General features: G+C 44.6%; 3 protein-coding genes across 10 annotated transcripts; 1 reads left to right on the top strand and 2 right to left on the bottom strand.

The window, feature by feature from the left end:
• Positions 1–1986: 1986 nt before the first annotated feature.
• On the bottom strand, positions 1987–4729 carry ppcdc (phosphopantothenoylcysteine decarboxylase). 3 transcript variants are annotated; one of them, XR_005098325.1, is made up of 6 exons: positions 4451–4729; positions 4041–4136; positions 3731–3859; positions 3496–3664; positions 2477–2619; positions 1987–2245 (listed from the first exon to the last, which is right to left on the bottom strand). XR_005098325.1 is itself a non-coding variant. In XM_037254990.1 (5 exons), exons 1-5 carry the CDS (start codon positions 4592–4594, stop codon positions 2531–2533), a joined length of 627 nt encoding a protein of 208 aa, XP_037110885.1. In that variant the 5' UTR covers positions 4595–4729; the 3' UTR covers positions 1987–2530. The 3 variants fall into 3 exon arrangements, 2 of the variants coding, with proteins under 2 accessions (XP_037110885.1, XP_037110887.1); XM_037254990.1 differs by having other exon boundaries at positions 1987–2619; XM_037254992.1 differs by lacking the exons at positions 1987–2245; positions 2477–2619 and adding an exon at positions 2829–3403 and having other exon boundaries at positions 3484–3664.
• Positions 4730–4791: 62 nt separating this feature from the next.
• On the top strand, positions 4792–11691 carry hacd3 (3-hydroxyacyl-CoA dehydratase 3). Of its 6 annotated transcripts, none has more exons than XM_037254988.1 (12): positions 4793–4998; positions 9577–9619; positions 9732–9805; positions 9871–10035; positions 10226–10268; positions 10353–10463; positions 10544–10671; positions 10735–10847; positions 10992–10998; positions 11072–11195; positions 11267–11398; positions 11484–11691. In XM_037254988.1, exons 1-12 carry the CDS (start codon positions 4918–4920, stop codon positions 11555–11557), a joined length of 1095 nt encoding a protein of 364 aa, XP_037110883.1. In that variant the 5' UTR covers positions 4793–4917; the 3' UTR covers positions 11558–11691. The 6 variants fall into 6 exon arrangements, with proteins under 6 accessions (XP_037110880.1, XP_037110883.1, XP_037110882.1 ...); XM_037254987.1 differs by having other exon boundaries at positions 10223–10268; XM_037254985.1 differs by having other exon boundaries at positions 4792–4998; positions 10226–10463.
• Positions 11692–11712: 21 nt separating this feature from the next.
• On the bottom strand, positions 11713–15700 carry ints14 (integrator complex subunit 14). Its single transcript, XM_037254983.1, has 11 exons — positions 15196–15700; positions 15015–15122; positions 14773–14928; positions 14300–14418; positions 14082–14224; positions 13896–13988; positions 13527–13671; positions 13270–13403; positions 12888–13006; positions 12410–12475; positions 11713–12338 (listed from the first exon to the last, which is right to left on the bottom strand). The coding sequence occupies exons 1-11, from the start codon at positions 15415–15417 to the stop codon at positions 12105–12107; spliced, it is 1539 nt and encodes a 512-aa protein (XP_037110878.1). The 5' UTR covers positions 15418–15700; the 3' UTR covers positions 11713–12104.
• Between the last annotated feature and the right edge of the window lie 16 nt (positions 15701–15716).

Below are 15716 nucleotides of genomic sequence, written 5' to 3'. Positions count from 1 at the left end.
CAGTGAAAAAGTATTTTCCATCTTCTGAGTTTTCGCAATTTAATTTTGAAAAGAAATCAAACAAATCAAAGACTATAAAGCAAGCCAGAACAATGTTTCAGAAGAACAAAATAGCCCAACACTATGTTGGTAGTGTGATGATCTGGGGCTGCTTTGCCACTTAGGGACCTGGACGATTGATGGAACCATAAATTCTGCGCTTTACCAGAAAATCCGGAGAAAGAATGCTCAGCCATTCTTTTGTGACCTCAAGATGAGGTTCTGCAACATTCTAGCAACATTGTGGCGCAACCGGTTATTTAGTTAGGGGACAAATACCAAGTCGTGATTAACGCCCATTTGCCTCTGTGGCCCCCTTTTCGAGTTTTCCAAAAATGAACTACAAAGGGAATCTGATCGAGAGCAGCTCTTTCAACTGTTTGTAGCAAGAACCTTGTGTGACGCACTACAGGTGCTCTCTCAGGATATCACGCCTGATGAAACCATGCCACGTAATCCCTCAAGAATATATGAGCCCATCGTGTGCTGCAGTTGCATCAGACAACACCACACACACACACACACACACACACACACACACACACACACACACGCTCGATCGTGCACAAATATTGACATGGACGGCAAAGCAAATGTAAGAAAAGATGTCACAAAGTCTTCTGTGATGATTAAATCGGGTCGTGACCGAAAAGAGTAAAATCACGGATGTAAGCGGTCGAAATGAGTTTCCTCTGGAGGGGGGGGGCGTCTTTTTGGGTCATGACCTGTGACCAAACTTTCTGACATATTTCTCTCTGGAATCCCCCTGATGGCTTGAGATTTCATTGTAGCCCCAAAACCAAACGGCCCCACTTCAATGCTTGTCTGAATTGTATTTGTATTTTTTGTTATAATCACTTCCTCTGGTTCAATCAATCAATCATCCATTTTCTGTACCGCTTTGTCCCCACGGGGGTCGCGGGCGTGCTGGAGCCTATCCCAGCGGTCATCGGGCAGTAGGCTGGGGACACCCTGAACCGGTTGCCAGCCAATCGCAGGGCACACAGAGACCAACAACCATCCGCACTCGCACCTAGGGGCAATTCAGAGTGCTCAATCGGCCTGTCATGCATGTTTTTGGGATGTGGGAGGACACCGGAGTGCCCGGAGATAACCCACACGGGCACGGGGAGAACATGCAAACTCCACACAGGGAGGGTTGGAGGTGGAATCGAACCCGCACCCTCCTAACTGTGAGGCGGACGTGCTAACCAGAGCCGCCGCCTTAAAGACTTGTCACCTTTTCATGAGGTAGACTCACTTTGAAGATAATTGCTCATTAGTGGACACGCCTGGGTGTAGTTATGAGTCAAATTATTTGCTTGCATTATCTTTTTCAAGCACCGTCATTTCCATCCAGGCCAATTGTACTTTTTTTTTTTTTTAATTGAAAAGTAATATCTGTTTTTCTACCACATTTAAGTTGTTATTTGAGTCATTTAATGGCAGTGTGAGCAATTTTCTTTTTATCAGCATGTTTTTACTTCCACAAACAAACCCCAGGAAATAATCGTTTTACTCGCACCAAACAAAATGTCTTAAGTCAAGAGCTTAGTCAATTAATTCATTGAAATGATATGCAATGCCTACAACTGCAGGCGTTAGTGATCAAACTCCAGATATGCAGTGAGTGAAACAATAACCCTGTTGTCATTATTTGAGTATCAGAATGCTATCTGTGCCAAGCAAACGTTTTCTGTGCCACGCAAATGAAAGAATGTTCTGTGTCTGACAGTAAGAACATTTATTTTGCGGCATGCAATGCATAAACAATCAATGACAAACATTTTAATTACCCAGAACATAGATTGGCTGAGTTATCGTGAGGGATCCAAGTGTTGCTAAACAGGTTTATCACGTAACGTGACCTACCGATGGAAAACATCAACCTGATGCAGCTATAAGTTGTGTGGGTCAAGTCCGTTAAGAAAAACTAAAAATGCTGTCAAAGTTGAAAATGTTTATTTTCATGGTTTCATGGCACAAAGGCATTTTGAAATGAACAAGATTCATGACAAAGCTGTTCGGCAGCCAAACCGGTTGAGCAATTGTCGCCAGCAGTGCGGCGCCCTTCCCTCATAAGAATGATTTGAACATTTCTCGGGGCATGGGATCACCGTTTCGCCTCTTGTCCAAGTAGGTTTGATGAGTTCAAGCATCGAGCCTGAATGTTGGTGTGGAAGCCCAACTACGTATGTATCCATTCCTAGAGACACTTCAAAGTTTCCAAGCTTGCGTGACAGGCAGCCAAAGTTTTATTATTGAACTCGTTTCAATTGTTGTGATCCGTTTGACCCGGTGGGCCTGCAAACCCTCGGTACACGCTGTGCTCCCTTCCCGTTGAGGTTGTTCAGGGAGGCGAGTTACGGCCTGACTGATAGCAGCGACAGACCACCTTTGTAGCAAAGAATATTGGCTTGGTTAGCACGTGGCTCACATTTTTGGGTGAAATGACACAAGGTCAGTCCAAGATAAAAGTGTTGCCCACTGCTCATGTTTGGGGAGATGGCTCACTGGTCGGCTGAATGTACTGCTTGATAACGCTGATGATGGTCGACACCTCCGCCATGGCGCCTTTGCCTGCAATAAATTTGACAATTATAAAGAACACCGAGACACAACGTGCTCTCATCATTATTCATCTTTTTACGATTTAACTTTGCCTGTCAGCCGTGAGCGCATTTGCGTCTCTTTGCATTTGTTACTTTTTGGAAGATTATTTGAAGTCATGAATATTCCTGAATGCTTCAAAGGATGCCTGTGAATACTTTCAATTTATCCGGGTCATCTTGTTCTCAAGAATTAATTGCAACTCGACTGTTGTGGTCGTCATCCACCGGCTGTATAAGTATTTCGTAGTATTTATTCTCAAACAGGGTTCCAGCCTAATGTTTTGTGCTAAGACCGCAGTGGCCCCCTAATTAAAAATTTAGGAGCACACATTTGAAATGTGTTTCCATTTTATTCCAAATACAATGAATAGGGGCTCGCTGATGCTTTCTCACAAAAAATCCAACTGCGTCTGCCCTCCAATCCAAAACAGGTGCGGTCGTAAAAACGGTCAGACTTCTCTTTCAGGGCGGCCTGCTTGCTTAATCTGCTTTTTCTTCCTTTAGGCGGACGTGGACGCTTCATCAATTTTCATTCTGGACATGTCACCGCACCGACCAAAACACAGGTGACGTCATAAAATCCTTGTTTTTCTTCAGCTGATTGCTTCAACCTAATCTAACCACCAAACGTCAGCAGCAAATGCATCCAGAAATACAGCACCTTTTGACCCCAAGTGTCAAGTAACACATTTTTCAAGATGTCACCTGCCACTTTCCATCCAACCCTGCATTTGAACCCTTCACCTGTCCCGCCAAACGCAGATACAATACTGCACTTTTATGTCACATATGTCCCCTCTCATATTTGATTTAGTGTTGTCTGCTCGTACACACACACACACACCTTTGTCTCCACACACCAGCTTCTTTGCAATGCAAGGGATTTCCACATAGCCAAATTCTTTCAGCCTGTCGACTTGCTGGGCTGTGATGGGATGCTGCCACATCGCAGTGTTCATCGCAGGGCAGAAGAGGAGAGGGCGACTGCTATCCCAGGCTCTCACCACGCACGTCTGCCAATGATAAACGCAGAGTCATATCAAATTAATAATAAAGATTCCAACATTTTGTGTTCTCACCAGGAGGTTGTCACAAATGCCACTCGCGATCTTCCCGAGCGTGTTTGCGTCTAAGGGGGCGATGACGAGAAGGTCTGCCCAGCGTCTGAGCTCAATGTGAAGCACTGGGTCAGATCTCTGACTCCACATCTGGAACAAAAACACAATCAATTGGGTTTATGTACAGCAGTGAACCTACAGTGGATATAAAAATTGCGCCCCCTCCTGTTCAGGTGTGGGAGGGAGCTGAGGTACTTGGTGAGGAACCCACACAAGCACAGATAGAAACAAAGGGTTCCGATTCCACGATTGCGTACAACGAAAAACCTACCTCCCATTCATCTTTGTCACAGTAAACTTTGACTGACACCTCTTCGGGGTTATAAAAGTGCTGGGCATGCTCAGTTGTGACCACTCTTACATCCACCTAAAAAAGAAAAGAAAACTCCGATATTGGCCTCCGACTTTGTTCTCAATAGAAAACACAAGAGCCAGTAAAGCAAACAGGGGAGTTTAATTGATGTTTGTGTGTGTAGGTTATCAGTGGCAGACGTGTGACTTTGGTTGATGTTTATTAGACCCGATTAGCCCTGAACTGAAGAACTAAATACTGTATCTAAAATTCGAAGAAATCACAACACCGTTCAAGCTGTGGTTTGGGAAAAGGCAAGCCACCAACAAAGATCGGGCCTATTAAACGGACACAAAGACCTTTCCTTTCTTTCCAACTTAAAAGCTCACCCCAGGGAGATGGAGAAGCTCAGAGACCAAAACAGGAAGTTTGAGAGCAGCTACGCTCCCAGTCACTCCCACAAGCACACAAAAAGCCCCGGAGGTTTTCACCAAGTCGCTCGGAGGACGAGAATCATCTTGATCCGTCTGCATTTTGACATATTGCCGCAGGACAAATTCTTCCTCTCCCTGTTTTCGCTTTTCCAAACGGTTGTTACGTTTGATTCTTTCCCACCGTTTCTACTTCCGCAAATAAACCCCAGTGGCCAATCGGACTAGAGGATAACGAGCCAGCCAATCACAGTGGAGAACAATGCAACGTCACTCCGTCACGCTCCCGTTGGTCGCTTCGATGACAGCGCGAGATCGCGCCCGTTTGTGGAATGTTCTGGCTGCTCGCTCTACGGCTAGCATGAGAGACGGAGACACCGTTTTGTTTGATTTAAATAAATAAATAAATTGATTGATACTAAACAATGATGGCATTGACACCTCTTGTTTACTGGGCTCAACGCCACGAAGAAATCTACCTCCGCGTGGAACTGACTGACGCTCAGGTGAGCTTGTACCTGTGTTACATGTCAAGTTGCTCCCATGTTATCTTGCGCCCCGTCTCGAGTTACGACTTATTGTAAGGCGAGTTGCGCAGTTTAGTGTTTCGCGACTGCAGATTCGTCATAGCGACTTGGAACGTCCCTGATTCCAAAACTGTTCAAATTCTCAATAAAAACGCTGAACAAAACGTCTCGTTTGCATTTCCGACTGGCTGCAAAAAATAGCAAACACTTAAAAAAAAAAATATATATATATATATATATATATCATTGCCTGATGGGAACTCAGCATCAGCTGTCATGCGATGTTTGGATGGTTTAAGGTAAGCAAGTTCTAACAGAGAAGAGTCCGCATGGAGTTTTTTTTTTTTTACACAGTATTTATAGTATTCAGGAATAAATAATGACCTCAAATGTGATGTGCATGTTAACAAAAAGGTCAAAACTGCATAAAAGATACACATTTACAACGTCGCCCTACAGCGTCATTACCGACATTTAATGCTTTGCGGCTGCAGACATTAAAGATGATAATGACGACCATACTATAGCGCACATGCAGACGTAGAATTCAAATAACCTCTCGATTTTATTCCATCAGTATGGTGAAGAATAGAACTGCAAACGCATCCAAAATGAAAAACTATGTCACGAGTGTAGCAGAGTTAATGCTGATGACTTTGAGTTCAACAAGTCTCTGGTCTATACGCTTGCGCTGCTCCATTAAACCATATAGTGTACGTGTCTTCATTGCAATACCAGCCAGGGTTCCATAGTGTAGAGGTTAGTTCTCTGGACTCTCACCACAGTGACTCGAGTTCAAATCCCAGAGGCGCCAAAAAAATGTTATATCATGGAAAAATTTGCAACACAACCCTAACCTCTGCTACACTCGTGACATGGTTTTTCATTTTGGATGCGTTTGCAGTTCAATTCTTCACCATACTGATGGAATAAAATCAAACCATGTCACGAGTGTAGCAGAGTTAATGCTGATGACTTTGAGTTCAACAAGTCTCTGGTCTATGCGGAGCTGCTCCATTAAACCATATAGTCTACGTACCTTCCATGCAACACCAGCCAGGGTTCCATAGTGAAGTGGTTAGTGCTCTGGACTCTCACCCCAGTGACCTGGGTTCAAATCCCAATGGGACCAAACAATATTTTGGAAAAATCTGGAAAGTGCCACACCCGCCCTCACCCCCACTTTCTGATTGGCTGTTTGATCTGTGACGTCATTCTGACACTCCATTAGGTACACCGCCATTTTCAAGTGTACCTAATAACAGGCCACTTTATTAGGGAAATATCATGGTCAAAGGTCACAGGCGTCAAGCTCTAGTCCTCGGGGCCGCGTTCCAACATGTTTTCCAAGTGACCCTCGTTAAGCGCAGCTGCGTGAAAAGTTTTAGCTCCTTTCACGTTACGCAGGAGCTAAAACTTTTCACGCAGGTGCACTTAACGAGGGAATCACACGGACACTCCATTAGGTACACTGCCATTTTCAAGTGTACCTAATAACAGGCCACTTTATTAGGGAAATATCATGGTCAAAGGTCACAGGCGTCAAGCTCTAGTCCTCGGGGCCGCGTTCCAACATGTTTTCCAAGTGACCCTCGTTAAGCGCAGCTGCGTGAAAAGTTTTAGCTCCTTTCACGTTACGCAGGAGCTAAAACTTTTCACGCAGGTGCACTTAACGAGGGAATCACACGGACACTCCATTAGGTACACTGCCATTTTCAAGTGTACCTAATAACAGGCCACTTTATTAGGGAAATATCATGGTCAAAGGTCACAGGCGTCAAGCTCTAGTCCTCGGGGCCGCGTTCCAACATGTTTTCCAAGTGACCCTCGTTAAGCGCAGCTGCGTGAAAAGTTTTAGCTCCTTTCACGTCCCGCAGGAGCTAAAACTTTTCACGCAGGTGCGCTTAACGAGGGAATCACACGGACACTCCATTAGGTACACCGCCATTTTCAAGTGTACCTAATAACAGGCCACTTTATTAGGGAAATATCATGGTCAAAGGTCACAGGCGTCAAGCTCTAGTCCTCGGGGCCGCGTTCCAACATGTTTTCCAAGTGACCCTCGTTAAGCGCAGCTGCGTGAAAAGTTTTTGGTCACTTTCACGTTCTGCAGGAGCTAAAACTTTTCACGCAGGTGCGCTTAACGAGGGAATCACACGGACACTCCATTAGGTACACCGCCATTTTCAAGTGTGCCTAATAACAGGCCACTTTATTAGGGAAATATCATGGTCAAAGGTCACAGGCGTCAAGCTCTAGTCCTCGGGGCCGCGTTCCAACATGTTTTCCAAGTGACCCTCGTTAAGCGCAGCTGCGTGAAAAGTTTTAGCCATTTTCACGTTCCACAGGAGCTAAAACTTTTCACGCAGGTGCGTTAACGAGGGAACCACACGGACACTCCATTAGGTACACTGCCATTTTCAAGTGTACCTAATAACAGGCCACTTTATTAGGGAAATATCATGGTCAAAGGTCATCGGTGTCAAGCTCTAGTCCTTGGGGCCGCGTTCCAATATGTTTTCCAAGTTACCCTCGTTAAACACACCTGCGTGAAAAGATTTTGTTCATTTTCACGTTCTGCAGGAGCTAAGCGTAAAAAATGCATACAAAGCGAGGTTCCAAGTTTAAAAGCACATTTAGGTACATGCGCACATCTGGGATCGAACCAAGTTCTTACCGAGTTAGAGCCCATGTCACTAACCAGTCGACTATTGCGACCTGGCAGCCCATGGCCGTCTGCATACTTTTGTACTGATGTGCATTCCAGTTTAAAGAGCTGAATCTTTACAAAAAAGTTTGTTCAAAAGAATCGTTCACCGAATCGTTCGGTACACGTTCTTAATTATTTATTCTTTTTTTTTTACCTCGTGTAGTGTACCTATTGAAGTGTCCATGAGGTGTACCTAATCACAGGCCACTTCAATAGGGAAAAAGCTTAAATGAAAGCGAAAAGTGCCACACCCGCCCTCACCCCCACTTTCTGATTGGCTGTTTGATCTGTGACGTCATTCTGACACTCCATTAGGTACACCGCCATTTTCAGGTTCGTTCGCGAAGTTTCACGAGTGAGTGACAGACAGCGTTGCTGCTATGCCAGCCGATACACATTATGCCGACATTGATGTTTTAATTTTGTATTTGTTGGATTGTAGTTGATGGTGTTATTATACCGAATGTGTTTGTGTTTGAATAAAAGGTTGAAAAAAAAAAAATCCGTTATGCCGACATTTGTTATTTTGGGGGACACCAACTCATACAACAACGTAAAACACATGTCATATAAAGCAGTTAACCAAATGTCTGATTTTTATGTTTTAATTGGCGAATATAAAAACAAGAGACAACACCAGACAAGTTTTAACAAATGTTTATTAAAATAATAAAAGTAAATTTCAAACCAGCAATCCAATGTGAAATTGCAGCAGATATATTGGATAACAATATTTAGGCGTATATATGCATACACGTTATTTTAAAACTACTACAAGTGTTGTAAAATCAAGATTACCCAAAGAGAAGCATAATCTCCCCATCGTTGCATAACGGCTCATCCCTTCATGCAATAAAGTTAGCCGTTAGCTTGCATAAAAGAAGTGGTGTTTCAGTGAGTGGTTCTTTCTTTCTGTCCTTGGCAAATCGTAAATCGACATTCTGGCTTACATAGTTCACGCCAGGAGATGCAACACATTCAATGACTGATCCGTTGATGCACGGGAAGGCAGTTCACTCGTTGACTCGTTCGCGAACGGCAAAGTCAGGATTCGTTCCCTCACTGGTCTGTTCTCGCGATGAACTGGAAATGCAAATCACTCACTCACAGAACCGTTCAGTTGATGAACGGGAAATGCAATTTACGACTCGTTCGCGAACCGGAAGTTACGTCATTTTCTTCTTCGTTTTGTTTTACGGCGAGGTGGCACCAGCTTCAATGCGCATTACCGACACCTACTGGTTGAAATCATGTGAACTGAAAAAAGAACGAATCACTTTAGGAAGTGATTCGTTCACTGAAAATATTCGTTCTTTTGAATGAATCGTTCACTCACGAGCCAACACTATCGCATGATAACGCGTACCCTCGCCGGGTAATTTAGTGTTGTTGGCTATATTGAACATTATCTGTTGTGATTGCCATCCGTCCTGATAGCACAGTCGTTAAGGCTTTGCCAAGTAAGCTAATCTTATTTCTTTGCGTCACGGGTTCAAATCCCGTTGATGACTTTTCTACTTCTTTTTTTTTAATTTTTTTTTAGTGTTTGCTATTTTTTGCAGCCAGTCGGAAATGCAAACGAGACGTTTCGTTCAGTGTTTTTATTGAGATTTTGAACAGTTTTGCTATCAGGGAAGTTCCAAGTCGCTTGTGACGAATCTGCAGTCGCGAAACACTAAACTGCGCAACTCGCCTTACCATAACAGTCGTAACTCGAGTAAGATAACATGGGAGCAACTTGACATGTAACACCTGCAGCTCTTTTCTAAGCGTCGATTAATCGAAGCAGGAGATAACGAGTTACAATACTAGTAATGAATGGGCCTAAACTTGTTTTCCCCCTGCAGAATATTGACGCCCATGTGCATGAAAACATCCTTCACTTTCAAGGTGATGTTTTTTGTGTGTGTGTATGTGGGGTGCATGCTTCTGATGTGGGTCGGGTCACAATGTTTTTGGGGGGGGGGAGGAATATTTAAAACTTCCTATTTTGTGTATGCAGCTCTTGGCCACGGTGCGAGGGGTCAAAACCTGTACGAATTCAGCATGGAGTTTCTTTTACCTGTAGAATCACAGGTATGTGCAGTGCTCTTACTTCCTCATGTTGTCTCCTCCTAAACGACTTTGGGGGATGTTTGCAGGTAGCTTTCAAGTCCACTCAACGGCAGGTGAACATCACTGTGATGAAAAAGCAGCGAGGCTGGTGGGAAAGGTTGACCAAGCAGGAACGCAAGCCACTTTTCTTGGCTCCCGACTTCGACCGCTGGCTTGACGAGTCGGACGCCGAGATGGAAATCAGGGAGAAGGTGAGCAATGATCCCGAATTGTGCTCGGAGCTTGGTCAGAGACTAGAAAAAAACGTTTCAATATATTTCTTAAAAATGAATTTGACGGGCCGTATTCGGCCCCCGGACCTTGGGTTTGACAACTATAGTTTGTGAAGACAGAAAAAAAAAAATCTGTTGTGAGTAAATTGCCTTGTTCTTTGCAAAGGAGGAGAGAAGAAACAAGTGGAAAGCTTCACGGCACAACGAAAAAGGCAAGTGTGGAGAGAAGTTTCTCCATCTGCTAGTGGCTGAAGTTTCACCATTGCGAATAGTCTCTGCTGCTGTTTGTGTTTCAGGGTTCATCAATCTGACAACAGGATTTTTGTTTACCTACAACTTGGTGCAGTTTCTTGGCTTTTCCTGGATCTTTGTCAACATGACCATTCGCCTCCTTAAATTTGGTGAAGGTGAGCGAGCACGTGCGTGAGTGAGTGCTTTTCCCCCCTCGCATGACGCCCACACTAACACGGCACGTGTCATATTTCAGATTCCGTCTACGACACATTTCACACCATATCTGGAGTCATGTTCTTCTGCCAAATTTTGGCAGCCGTCGAGGTCCTCAACGCCGCTTTTGGGCTGGTCAGAACGGGTGTGATCCCGACTCTTATACAGGTCCGTCTGACAATGTGAAATTATTTCGGTCACCATCAAATGTAATTGTTGCTCTCTTAATAGGTTTTGGGAAGGAATTTTGTCCTCTTTATCATATTTGGTTGCTTGGAAGAAATGCAGAATAAGCCGGTGGTATTCTTTGTTTTCTACCTGTGGAGTGCCATTGAAATATTCAGGTAGGCGATTTGGTTTTAACACTCGATTCTTTTTGCTGATTATTTTGACCTATGTATGTTTAATTAGGTAAGATGATCTAATTTATGGTCATATTTCTTTTGCTATTTGATGTCCATGCACCAGCGTTAAAAATATTAAACTAGGAATGTAATTTCAGATTTTTCTGAATGGTATCTCAGTCAGGCTCAAACTCATATCAGCTGTATAAGTCATGTCAGGATAAATGAGGCTTTGCTTCAGGTATCCATTCTACATGCTGGGATGCTTCAACACTGAGTGGAAAATCCTGACGTGGTTGCGATATTCCCTCTGGATGCCCCTTTACCCGTTAGGCGCTCTCGCTGAGGGTATGTTTGCATTCGCCGATGTGAAAGTTGATAAAAGTCCAAATACAAACACGAGTGTCAATCCCTAACAGCTGTGGCTATCGTACAGTCCGTTCCCATCTTTGACAAAAGCAGCTTGTTCAGCATTCCGCTGCCAAAAGCCATCGGCACATCCCTGAGGTTCGCCTACTTTCTGCGTGCGTACCTCGTGCTCATGTTTCTAGGTGAGCGTGCGCTTTGAAACAAATGCAGCTTCAAAGAGTGAGCGATGGCAAGTGAGTCCTCTTTATATTCGTCCCTTTCTTTCAGGACTTTTTGTGAACTTCCGTCATCTGTACAAGCAAAGGCAGAAGCGGTTCCGCACCAAGAAGAAGGCTCATTAATGCATCGTTCCGCCTCGTGTTTATTTCTCCTCAACATTTCCTCGAGGTGCTCTCATTTTACAGGCACCTTTCGTTGTTTACTAAATCTGCTTTGTCCGCTTCCCTTGTGGGTCCAAATATAATTTTTACTACAAGCCTGCTTGTTTTGTTTATTCTTAAGTCCCTGTAAAATGTTTTAAAGTATTTACAATTAAAATTGGTAACATCCCTGACGAATTTGAATGAGTTAAAAAATGCCAAGATCATAAAATGAGATTTCCAATTTTACGTCATCTGCACTTTAATTCAGTGGCAGAGCACCCCCCCCCTCGAAATATCCTTGACCAGTTGCTAGGCCAGATAATTGACTTCTGGGTATTTTCTATCCACAGGGAAAATTAAACAATTAGTGATTTGATAAAGACTTTACTAACCGAAAGTTTAAAAAAAAAAATTCCAAAGGAGCAAAGTTTGCGACCATTGTTCTTGGAGCCTCCCTTGTCCGTTACAAGGTTTTGGAAATTTCTATTGGTCCACGCCGTTGTCCGTATTTCATTTTCCCATAAAGTCAGCTTGAGAAGTCAGTGTGCATGGGAACAATGTTGTGCTCAAAAGCAGCGTACTGGGAATCCCCGGTGCTGGCCAGTTTGAGTTGCTGGGCTGCGTGGGAAAGTTGGAAAGCGGCATCGGGGTGGGCCGAGTCGGGCAGCAGCGTGCACTCCCGCTCCAGTAGCTCGGCCACTCCCTTGAGGAGGTCCCAGAATCCGAATGCCAAAGCGGCTTTACGAAGGCGGTTCAGCTCCTGGGAGGATTCAAGGAAGTGGATTCAAGTTAACCACAAAAAGTGAAACAATGTAACAGGTGCAATTTTACCTTGTAGAAGGTCGGCGTTTTATCAGGCAACTTTCTTGCATTCCTCAGAATCTTTTGCACATCAGTCTGAAACGAACATTAAATGACGACCTTAAAATCTCAGTCAAGGCAATAAACACAAAACTCAATGAGTGCTTTTGTAGTCCCTCTAGATGTATTTTCTGTTTGTATATCCAAACGCATACGATTTGGTTTTCTGACAAGATTGTAGCCTACCTTGCATGCTCGTTATGGCCTCCTTAGAAATTCCTTTGACACTCAAAATGTCAACTCAGTAAGCCATCAAAATGTCAGTCTTGCAATGTCATAATGACCATACCATTTTCAAATATAACATTTAAGTTCAACGTTTCAGTTCTGTCCTTTAACCTGACATCTTTTTGTGCAGTAAAGGGGCCCTTTTGGGAATAATATTTTGAATTCCCGCCGCCGTAGGGACACTTTTAATGAGCCTGGCCATGAAGCAGGAGGACTTCACCTGGAGTCCACTGGCTTTAATCCACACGGTGACATTCTGCGCGTAGCTTCGTTTGACGGGCGGCTGCACGGGGAAAGGGCTTTTGCTGTCATCCTCTCCGTAGGGATTTTCCGCCGCCTCTGAAAGGCAGGAAGGAAAAGTGTGAGTTGTTCTGCAGTACACTGAGTATATACATAGTGGCCATAATTTGACGCTGATAGCCTGTAATGATGAACTTCCTGATTATGTTCACACACAGGAAGTCCTTTGTCTTTGAAACGAAAATGTGTTTGTACGGTAAGTGTGTCGCAAGTGAGCGTGTACAAAGTTTCAAGAGGCGAGCGAGTGCGAGGTGAGGAGATGGACTGGAAAAAAACAGCCAACATTGGTGTGAGGGCGTTACCTGAGATTGGCCCCAAATGGGAGATCTTTCCCAGCCAAGGCAGAGGCTCAGTGCCGGGTTCAAAGAGTGACATCATCAGGTTCGATTTCTTCTTGCTGTCTGCTTGCGAATACAGCATGCCGAACCACTCGGGCCTATGACAAACACGGCAAAGACGGTGAAGCTGCTCAAAAATTAAAAGCCGTGTGTCAATTCTGACCAGCACCCTAATGTGTCACTCCCAACTCTGAACATTAGGTTGTCAAAAGCGGTCTCACCCCAATTGGACAAGTGCCACCATGCCCTCCACTTTTAGGCTGCCATGTAGAAGCACGCAGAAATTGGGACTTTTCCCTGCCATTTGACTCGCAGACACTTCCTCCTCCGGCTCATCTGCGCCGCCTGTGCCGACGTCGTCAACATCTGAGACAAAGTTAAAATTCATCGTTACATCAGGAAGCCCTTTCTTTACTGCACTTCTTAGTAAAAGGATTGTTTGACATTCCCGTGCACAGACTGATAAGAGTAATACGCTGGAATAGTTAATGAGGCGAAGGAAACGGCTGAAAACAAAAAGGCAGGAGGACACCAAGGTCATTTGGAAAGTATTCTGGTAAAACAGCAGCGAGACACACGCGCACACTTGCCTTTACTGACAGCAATTGGCAGAACCAAGTGTCTTGATATGACAGGAGGGCTGGAGATGTCCGCGATTTCAATGAAGCCCACGATTTCCAGATCTACAACAAGTAAAACATTAGTACAGCACAGACACCCTAAAGTCGTCAAATTTGGAATTCAATCTGTATTCAGCTTCATGGCTGTAAACGCACTTGGGTTGACAGCTCGAGCTAAAGGTTCCACCTCCTCATCCACCACGACAGGCTCAGGTCGAGGGAACACCTGAACGTCTGCGGACAAGTTTCCACAATGCAAGACAGCGTGGAAGGGAGAGTAGGCCCTGTCAATTAATCTCCTGGAAACACACAAAAAAAAAAAAGTATATATTTTGTGAACATGATATTAAATTGCTGTACAAAAACAGACGTACCCAAACATTGCCTGAACGCCCTGCATGCAAAGGGGACCCTCCACGGTAAAGACCTGTCCGTCTCCTCCACTGAGACAAAGAAGCTCCTCCCATTTGTCCAAAGCACCCGTCATCTGTAACTGGAATACAAAAACAGATGCAGTGTAACAAAGCCTTATTTCATGGTCTTCAATCTGTTTGCTGCTCCCAGTTGAAATTTACGGTAAAACTCAGTGAAGTCAAATACTTTATTTTTCTGTGTCCCCACTTGTGTAAACATTGTATTCTGATTTATATTGCGTTTGTGAAATAAGAAAGATAATTATCCACTAGGTTTCAGCTATTCAGAGGCAAAAATGTCATGCAGCACCGCCCCCTGCTGCTCACTGAAATTGACGTCAAATGTTCATACTGTGGACGTCACACCTCCCTCGTTTTTTGGGGTTGTGAAAAGAAAACAATTCATAGCATGAATTAAATAAGGACTTGCGTACCTCCTCTGTGTTTGCAACACACATGATGAACATTTTAGTGGGGAAAGGGAAGGGCAGAGGGAACTTCTTGTCGTCCCCGCGGTGCCTCAGAGATTGCAGGGAGTGACGCAGGGAGCCTTTTCCGATCCCGAGAGATCCGTCGGTCACTAGCACCACCTTGTGGAGACAATGGGAACAACAAAAACAGAAACAAATGACAATGCGTCCATTTTTCAGGTGCTCTACTAACTTTCTTCGAATACCTGACAGGGACAAGCACTCCCCCACTCTTGCTGCACCACGTTGCTGACCCCATTCAGAGCTGATTCTACGCACGTCTTGTCATAGTCTTCGAGGTTGCTCAGGGCGTCCTGTGCAGGAAGGTTGACTAAGGTTTACACAGCAGAAGACCCCCGTCTCGTACGGAAGACGCTCAGCGTGTACCTGTAAAGCGTTATAATCCCTTGTGAACGGCACCTTCAGTTCCCAGAGGGACGAGAAAGCCACGAGTGCGGTGAACTCCAAGCGGTAGTTGGAGGCCATGTGCTCGAATAACATATTGAGCCCGTGGACGGCTAAGTTCTTCCTCTGGAACTCTTCGCTGCTGTCCAGCGACACCGGCCTTGTCATGGACAGGGACGCGTCCATTAACACCACGGTAGGCATGATTTACTGCAATAGTGGTCAGGACTCGAGAGTCATAGGGGGGAGAAACGAGTAGTTAGCTAGCATTGAGCAAGGAAGAATGCAGTGCTAACGGGAGCGTTCATGATTTTTTCAAGCTAATTTCGCAATGTGGTAGTCCTTAAATAGGTTGTGAGTTGTTGTAAGTAAACCATCAATCGAATCGTGCATAGACTAAACCGAACGAATCGTTTTGACGAATGATGGATGTCTCGATGCTAAGGCTAAGCTCGCCCCCTTGGAACCATCGAGCGCCTTTTGTGTTGACATGTGCAGTCCAC

This window comes from Syngnathus acus, chromosome 6, assembly GCF_901709675.1.
Source record: "Syngnathus acus chromosome 6, fSynAcu1.2, whole genome shotgun sequence".
NCBI lineage: Eukaryota > Metazoa > Chordata > Actinopteri > Syngnathiformes > Syngnathidae > Syngnathus > Syngnathus acus.
The sequence above is the reverse complement of the archived record's forward strand: the minus strand, read 5'-3'. Positions and strand labels throughout refer to the sequence as shown.